This window comes from Chlorocebus sabaeus, chromosome 29, assembly GCF_047675955.1.
Source record: "Chlorocebus sabaeus isolate Y175 chromosome 29, mChlSab1.0.hap1, whole genome shotgun sequence".
In the NCBI taxonomy this organism is placed as follows: domain Eukaryota; kingdom Metazoa; phylum Chordata; class Mammalia; order Primates; family Cercopithecidae; genus Chlorocebus; species Chlorocebus sabaeus.
In genome coordinates, this window is record NC_132932.1 from 13,842,704 (window position 1) to 13,851,934 (window position 9,231).

The window sequence follows — 9,231 nt, forward strand, 5'->3', positions numbered from 1 at the left end:
AGGGAACAACACACACTGGGGCCTGTCAGGGGGTGGGGGGTTAGGGGAGGGATAGCATTAGGAGAAATACTTAATGTAGATGATGGGTTGATGGGTGCAATAAACCACCATGGCACGTGTATACCTATGTAACAAACCTGCACATTCTGCACATGTACCCCAGAACTTAAAGTATAATTTTTTAAAAAATCAAATTTTATATATATATATATAAAGCTGTTAACATAGTGCTTAGAGAATTGTGGACCCCCGATGTACTGGATTTAGGAAACTAACATTCATTGCCACTCCCTTCAAAGCTCTTTGCCACATTTATGTGGTTGGAATTCTGGGAACTGTTGCATTTCCTGGCATCCCATACCAGCAAGACTCTGATTTGGACTCCACCAATGGGAGGCAGCCATGCATGATTTGAAAAGTAGAAGAACAACAGAGGTCTTTCTTATTCCTGCAACAGGATAGAGAATCACCTAGGCATCAGGAAACAGGAGACCTGCCGGAGTTTTCGCCAGTGGCTTACGGGACCTCCTGCTACAGTTTACCCTCTTTGGGGTGATGAGATACATAGGCTCTGGTGGCAGCTTCCTGAGGTTCCTGCATGCTCTAATTTCCTGAAATTAGTGGTAGTTTTTTCTGACTTTCATTCTCTTAGTTCTAATGTGGTAAGCCTCTAATTCTCTGCATTAAATCCTTTTTTATTTGAAATACTTGAAGAAGTTTCTGTTTTCCTGACTGAATCTTACTAACATATCTACAGAATAAAATGCAAAAAAAAAAAAAAAAAAAGTGCAAAAAAAGGTGAGAATGAGTCTTCTTATATTTTCTTAGTAAGAAAGAGAAACATTTGAATATCTGAAAGACTCTGGGGACTCTAATTGGAACAATGAGGTTGCTGTAAGAATGGGGAAGACTTGGCTCAGGTTTAGTGAGGAGAACTCGAGGAATAAAGGATGGGAAATCATAGGCATCTCGGTAAGAAGTGAGATTTCAAAATATCTATAGATATTACCTATATTATCTTTATTTGTCTTATTTATAATCTTATTTATAAATGAGATAATTAAAGAAATATTTATCTTTCCCTGCTGCTGGACAAGGGATTCTTAACAGTAGAATGATATCGAGCAGAATAAACTGAACAAAGAAAAATGTAACCCAAATGGAAAAATGATCTTCCTAGTGCTGATGCACATGAGACTGTAGCTGGAGAAGAGATGATTGAAATAAAGAGATTTACTCCATAATAGACATGCATCCATATGACCTGTGGGGAGAGGAAGAAACCTATAATCTCAACAAAATGATAGCTTTTTAATGTTTTGCTGGACAAACATCCTGACCCGTTTTAAATGAATGTTATCCAAATCCCATTCAACTAGCCTTTTTGGAGTTTGCTAAATTATACAATTTTTCTTCCCCTTATCTGTAGAGAAACATGAAACCCCTCCTCCTGTCCAGACCACAAGGCACTTCTCAGAGAGGGTCTTAGGTTGTACCCTGGCATAACAGAAAGCCCATAATTTTGATACATTCAGCAATGTGATTGTCAATCAGCTCCTGCTTGTGAATGTTCCCTTCGCCTCCTTCTTCCATGCAGGTTTTAGAGGTAAAGGACAAGCCTTATTTTAAACTCTGAGTCTTTATCTTATTTTCTACACAAAACCAATCAAGATAAGGGAGCAAATATGAAGAGAGACTTCATCAAGTAACAGGGATGTGTCTTTTCCATTATCAGTTGATGGTTATTCAGATTGGGGTTGAAAGAAGCAATTTCAGTGTTACGTACTATCAAGTTGGTTCCTCATATCTGAGCTTTTATTTTTCTTGGAGACTTGAATGCATTTCCTTCTGCACTAACACCAGCTGGAATGGAGTGCCTAGGGGTTGGGGCCCAGGAAATTCCTGTCTTTACCCATCTGGACTGCACCAGGAATGGTTTCTTTGGAGGCTCCCAGAGAACAGCCAAGGGTCAGCCACTCTGGGGTCCACTTGGTGTGCGGGGTCAGAGAGAAGAATCACAAGCAGACATGAGCTCGGGGAGGTTATGGCAGGGTGAGCCCAAGACGGGCAGGCAAATGAAGGCGCTGCATGTGAACCCTGGGCACAGTGAAGCCCATGGCTGAGGAAATGAGAAGGAGCAGACTCCATGCCCGGGAAGATGGGAGGGCCATCTTGGACGTAGTCAGAGGAGCTTGTGGTTGCTGGGTTGGGCTCTGACTTTTGTGTGTCTTTTATTAGTGACTGTGGATTCCCATGCCAGGCTGCCGGTCATGACTTAAGGGTATCCAGCTCCCTCTAATGCCTACTTTTTCTGTAGGCAAATTTAGTTTTACTGAAATCTATTGTTGGGTAGATTTGATGATAAAAGCTATTATCTTGGAGGAAGGATGTATATTAGGGCAAGTAATGAACACGTATTTGTTTAGAAATGATTTAAGCGGGTTGTAAAGGAATAATGTTATTTTTATATGTGTGTGGGCATAGTTCTGTTATGTTGGTAGAATTAAAATTGTTAAATAAATCAAGAGAGTGGGTCTCGTTCTATGAGGACTAGGAGAAAGCGATGTGATGAAGAGAGGGGAGCCACGGAGCAAGGCCATGGGTGAGGAGACCCAAAGCACAGGTGGATGTTGAAAGTGGAACAGACGTTGCAGCTGAGAATATGCCAGGCAGCCCCCACCCCATGCTGGTGGCTGTGGTTAGAGACAGTGCCGGGCCCCACTTGCCTAGCTCAGTGATCTATGGAGAAGCCACCACTTTCATCCTCAGCTCCCCATTTCTGTCCAGTTTGACTCCAACAGGAGGGTGGCTGGAAACATCCATCCTCCCCAAGAAACTCCAGGAGAAAACTGATCTGTATCTCAATTGCTTATGCAATTGACAGTATAGGAAACTATAGCATTCCCTCAATGGCTGGCCTGGTGACTGGTATTACAATCAGGAGATCCATAAACAAACCATGAAAACTATGATTAGAAGTGGAGCATGGAGGTCTCATTATGCCCTGGGGGAAGGTGAAGAGGAAAGAGAATGAAGGCATGAAGGGGTGGACTTGGGCTGGACAAAAACAAGGTGAGACTGCAGGTCTCAACGTTGACTGTGTGGGCACCTGCCTCTCCCTCCTCTGGCATCGCTGAGACCATTATCCACAAATCAAGGGCCTTGTGAATCGAGGTGGCCTCACCCGGGGCATCATCACGACCTAGTAGGGAGACTGGGCAAAGGTGGCAAGGCTTATTCCCCTGGTGGCTTTTGTAAATTGGCCAGGGTTGGCAGTGGTGTGATAGCTAGCAGCTTGAATGCTTCTTCTGTTCCTTGCTGCCATTGAAGAGGGTGGAGATTTCCCAGAAGGGTAGACCAGAGAGTCAACATCCCACTATCAAAATCCCAGTCTTTCTTCAAGGTCCAGCCCATCTATCACCTTCTCTGTGAATCCTCTGAATGCCCCCAGTTGGCTGGATTGGCATTTCCTCTTTATTTCATTCTGTCATTGGTTGTGCATAATTGTTCCCCCCTTAGATTTGAGCTTCCTGAGGCAGGGATTTTGTGTCCTACAATGTCCACAGCAGGGCGTAGTTCATTGCTGGCTCTCAGTGGTGTCTCTGAAGCTGGATGAATGAATGGAAGCACATACTCTTTGACACACACATGGAGACCTCTTCTTGACCTATTTTTGTTGAGATCTATTGGGTGGCACATTGGTGTAGGTTGTGTACTATGCATGTGTACTAAACCTCACAGCCCTGGAGCTGGAAGGGTGCCAAGCTTTGGATATAGGGTTATGACAGTCAGAGTGTCCCAGCCTTCACTCTTCCCCTGCAGTCCATGTGTCTGTAGAGGAAAGGAGAGCTCCCTTCATGGACACATGAACTACGTTCCTAAGGCTTATTTCAAAGTTCTGCTTCCATTTGGCAGTAAAGATGATCCTAGATAGAATGGATAAGTTAAGGAGGAAGGCATTGAAATGGGTGAGTTGGAGAACTAGCAGCAAGTATTCAAAGGCTACTCTCTCCTCTGTGAAGCTTCCCTTGAAGTGTCCTCTCTGATGTAAGCTCCTGCAAGCAGAGTTCCGGGCTCCTTTCTCTCTGTGCTCCCTCTCTCTACACAGCAGTGTGCCCATTGTTCTACAACAGCTCTTACAGCGCTCTCCTATGTGTCTGCTCCCTCTCCCCCTCCTACCACTGCACTGTGAGCCCCTGCAGGAGCAAACACAGGGTGTTCATATGCCAGGACATCTAGTGGACACTCCCTCATGTTTCTTAAATGAATGGGCAAAGAAATCCCCTTGAAATTCATAGGTTGAAATCCTAGCCCCCAGTGTGATAGTATTAGGAGGTGTTAGGAGGTGGGGAAATAATTACGTCATGAGGGTGGGGCTTTCTTGAATGAGATTGGTGACTTTGTAAGAAGAGACCACCAGAGCTTGCCTCTGTCTCTCTACTTTCTGCCATGGGAGAATATGGCAAGGAGATGGGTATCTGCAAGCCACGAAACAAACTCTCGCCAAGAACTGAACCTGCTGGTACTCTGATGTTGGACTTCCCAGCTTCCAGAACTGTGAGAAATAAATGTTTGTTCGTGTATTTGTTATAGCAGCCTAAACTGACTAAGACGGAGATGAATGAATGAACGAATGAAGAGGCTTCAATTGCTGTATAGATTAGGGAGACAGAGATTCCTAGAAGCAAGTTTCAATCTGAGTTTGATCCCTGTTCTGCCACTTACTAGCTATGTGACAAGCCATGGGCCTTGTCCATCAAATAGAGATAAATAATACCAGCCTCACACGGGGTGGTGGAGGAATGAACAGCCTAATCAAAGTGCTCGATGCCATGGCTGGCACACAGCACCCAACAAGTGGAAGGTATGATGGTTGGCTACTTGACTCATTTAGGGTGCTGCAGGAATACAAAGCCATTTCAACATTAAATGAGGTGCTGACATTAAACTGAGGGTGCTCTCTGTTCTATTGCTATGTTCCTAACTGCAGCTCTCAGGTAGAGGGAGACAGAGAAGTGTACCTATTTTGTTCAGGCCTAGAAACTCAGGCCTAGAAACTGTTGAGTAGCCAAAGATGAAAGATTTCAGTAAACTGGAAAGCATTCATCCATTCATTCAAGAGGGGATTCATTCATTATTGGCCACCTACTGCATGCCAGGCCATGCCTGCTTGCTTCAACAGTGAAGAAGGCACGCTGAGCTAGGTAGAAACTGAGCAAAACTTACCACAAACTAGTCCTTGACCCCTTGGCCCGAGAAAGCAGCCCCAGAGGAGAAGCAATGAGTTACCAAGCATCTAATGCTCTGAGTGGGTGAAGAACTTAAGGCTCCTTATCTGGTTTAATCACAAGAGCAACCCAGTCCGGCAAGCTTTTAATTTTCACTTTACTCATCATTGAGTGGCTGGATCCACTCTGCTGGGTCAGGAAACTGAGGAGGCAGAGGTAGGGCCTGGGCCATCTGAGGTCCCCTATTTTCCCTGATGCTGCAAAGGAGGGCCTGATACCCCTTCCCTGCAGTAACCCAGCCTGATGCAAACATTTAATTTCAAGGCAAACTGTTGGAGCAAGGGTGCCAATTAGGTCAGCTGGTAGCGTCTTGTAGCATTCAAGGACAATGCCCCATACTTTTGCAGCCCATTTCGCACTCCTGCTCTTCATTCATTTGTTCTGTCCTCTGCTTTGTTGGTTTCACTTCTCACTTCCAGGCTGGCCTCTGCCAGAGAGCGATTCCACATTTTCCCAGCAGCCTGGCCGCCTACCATCTCATTCTGAGACACTGAGCCAAGTGGCCCCGTGTGTGCAAAGAAGCATGCTCAGCTTCCCTGGCAAATTCAAAAGGCAGCCGCAGCAGCCATGGGCCCAGGGCTATGCAGCCAGAGCCTGTCACTGGTGCTGCACTAGGAGCATTCCCACTGGGTGGACCTGGGTGACAGCTGGCATTGGAGAGGCACTAGCAGCTGAGCCAGGTGTGGGGACAGCAACTGTGGGAACTGGCTGGATCACTCATCTACGACGTCTAATGCCATGGGTTTGGCTTGATCTCAGGCCTCAGTTTCTAGACCTGAGCCAAACAGGTACATTTCTCTGTCTCCCTGTACCTGAAAGCTGCAGTTAGGATCATAGTGATAGAACAGACTACACCCCTAAATTAATGTCAGCACCTCATTTAATGTTGGCACGGCTTTGTGCTTCTGCAACACCCTGAGTCGAGTAGTGAGCTACCGTCCATTAGTTGAATGTCTGCCGTGTGTCAGCCACTGCACTGAGCACTTTGACTAGACAGCCCCTTCCTCCATCACCCCCTCTGAAGCTGGTGTTATTTATGACCATTTTATGACCTTCATCAGCTTCAGTGGCAGCAGATCAAGGTCAAGCTTAGAGGCTTCCTTCACCACTCTGGAACCTGACACTCTGGAACCTGAGGGCTTGAGTTCAAATCCCAGCTCAACCACTTCTTAGGTTTTTGGCCTTGGGCAAGTTTATCAACCTCTTGCTTCAGTTTCCTCCTCTGCAGAGTGAGAATAATAATTATGTCAACCTCAAATGGGTAGCTATGAGAATTAAATGACCTAGCCCATGTAAAGCATCTAGTTAGTGCTCAGTGAACATGTCCTGCTCTTTTCTGGTCATCCTCTGACCCTTTTTCTGTTTCTGTCATCCTCTGGCCCTTCACTGTGTACCTCTCAGAGGCTATTCAAGGTGAGGGTTTGCTCATTACCAGTCCTGGCTGACTCTCATAAGATGCCTCTTCCAGTGCCTCTCTATGCTTCTTCAGTTGAGTTTGTAATCTGTACGCACATGAGCTACACAGAATATCTGCTTTGGGTCAAGGATGTGTCCATGGAAAACAAGAGAGGAAAGCCAGTCACCCAAAGTAGCTGCCATGGAAACACCAATGCAGTGAGGCTCTGGTGTCCTGCCCAGTGGTCCAAATGCCCAAATCGGCCACCTGGCCCCTAGTTTTTTGCCTGGAGAACCTGGGAACATGGGTGATATGCAAAGTATTTACCAACACAGAGGGACTCGAAGCAATCAGAATGGACCTTGGCCACAGTGCTGGAGCACGGGGCACATGGAGGGCTTAGAGCCATGGCTCTTGACCACCTGGCAAGGAAGCATTTGAACAATTGGCATTGCTACACAGGTGTGCTCTGGGTCTGTATCTGCTTTGCCAGTGGGAAGAGCCAGGGTGCAGCAGTAGCCTATGAGGAATCTGGGCTACAGGAAGCTGAGTTCCGTTTTCCTGTCACTCCTGAGTGCAGGCTCACCTTTGACAAGATGGTTGAAGGTTGATAGAATTAAGTGGCCTTCAGGCCTTTTGAGCTGAGGTGGTGTTAAAAATGTTGGCTTCAGCATCAAACCATCCACTTGTGAACTTTGGCATCTTAAATGAGTCTTTAATTTCTGAGAACCTTGGTTGTTTGATTGTAAAATGGGTGCAACACCCCAACAAGGGCTAGTATACAAAGCATCTCACACAGGGTTCAGACACATGGCCTCCTTCTCCTCTTGGGGAAGTCTTGGTGTTCTTCCTATTAGGTGGGACCCCTTCCCACTCTGAGGGTCAGCTGGGTGCAAGTCTTCCTTTGAAGCATCCACACTTGTTCTTTTGTTCATGCAGCAGGAGTTTATAAAGTGCCTACTCTATGCCAGGCACAGTTCTAGTGGTCAGGAATGCCTCAGTGAACACGCCAGACAAGGCCCCTGTCCTCACAGAGCGTGGAAGGGGAAGTAGAGAACATGCTAGACAGGCCTTTCCTCCCACTGCAAGCACGCGGCAATCCAGAGGCCTGGATGCCACTAACGCAATGGCAGTGGCAACAAAACCCACCAGACAAAACATAGCCTAACTTGGAATCAGGGAAGGAAACTCTCAGAAGCCAGAAGCAAAAGAAAGACTTCACACCACGGGCCTGAGAGGGGCTACCATGGAAGTGGTCACAGAAGTTCAGGAACTGGGTCTAGGTCAGTGGTTCCCAGCTGGGGCTGCACCTCTGTGTGACCTGGGGAGCTTCAGGAGATGCCTGGACCATACGCCAGACCAAGGAATCAGATTTCCTGAAGGCCAGGCATAGGTTTCAGGAGGTTTTAAAGCTCTTCCAGTGGTTCCAATGTCCAGCTGTGCTTGTAAAGGTCTTTGGGGGTGGGGCTAGGGGGTGGGGTTCTAAAGTCTGCACAACCCTGTGTAAGGCAAGGCTCATGAAATTCTCTGAGCAGGTCAAATGGGGACTGGAAAAATTCCACCCACTAGCTCAGCTAATGGGTAAAAATGCTGGGCATTTATCTGGAGCTGCAGAGGGTACAGTGTCACCCTTGGGAAATTCAAAGCTGGCCTGTGCCTATTGAGAGCACCAGGGATATGGTCACGTTGCTGGTCTGTTGCCAGCACCCCAAGCAGAGTCATCAACAATTACTTTGGAGGATGGCCACTTCCACCTTCCAGGGCATAGGTGACCGCTGTGGAAAACAAGTCCCCCTGGAACATCCGAGAAGGGCAGGCAGACCATAAACTAGTGAGCAGATATGTCATTGTTTCTCAGTTCTGAGCGTGAGCCAGGAAGATGTCCATGATCAGCTTCCAGAGATGTTGATTAAACTTGTGTAGAGTGTGGCCTGAGCATTGGGATCTTTTAGGAGGGTCTTGGGGTTGAGAACTACGAAACAAATGAGACAATTTAGTTTATGAAGACCACCCAGCAGGATAATGTGTCATATAACAGAAAGTAATTAGCTGAGGGAGACCAGGAGCAGGCTCCCCAGGAGGTGACATTCAATTTGAAGCATGAAAGATGAGGCAGAGGGGGCAGACAAGGAGCTGGGAAGCAGATTTCCAGGCAGAGGGCACAACAAATGCAAAGGCCGTGACACTAGAATGACAGGGAGCCAGAGGGAGTGGGGCTCAAGGTTTTGGAAGCCATGGTAAGATGCTTGGAATTTTCTTGCAAGGATGAAGGAAAGCCACTGAGGGTTTAAGCAGGGCAATGATGTGATCTGATGCTGGACAAACAGAATCCTGAAAACTCACAGCTGCATACATTTCATTTGCTTTATAACACTGAGTATCCCCACTCCCTCTACCCAATTTCTCCATCTACCTTGTCCTATATTTGCGTTTTTGCAATAACTCCATACGGGAGGTCGGTAGCTGTCTTCTCCATTTTACAGATGGAAAAATACCAGAGCCAAGTCTCATTTGTGCCCTCTAGGTTCTTGTGTGGCAGGCTTTCAG

At 46.6% G+C, this 9,231-nt stretch overlaps 1 protein-coding gene across 1 annotated transcript; it reads right to left on the reverse strand.

Annotated features, from left to right (window-relative positions):
- Positions 1-6,716: 6,716 nt before the first annotated feature.
- LOC103231210 (chromosome 29 C15orf32 homolog) lies at positions 6,717-7,619 on the reverse strand. Its single transcript, XM_007990486.3, is given in 5 exon segments — positions 6,717-6,847; positions 7,277-7,429; positions 7,432-7,500; positions 7,503-7,553; positions 7,556-7,619. Coding segments are annotated over 5 exon segments (468 nt in total).
- Positions 7,620-9,231: the final 1,612 nt, after the last annotated feature.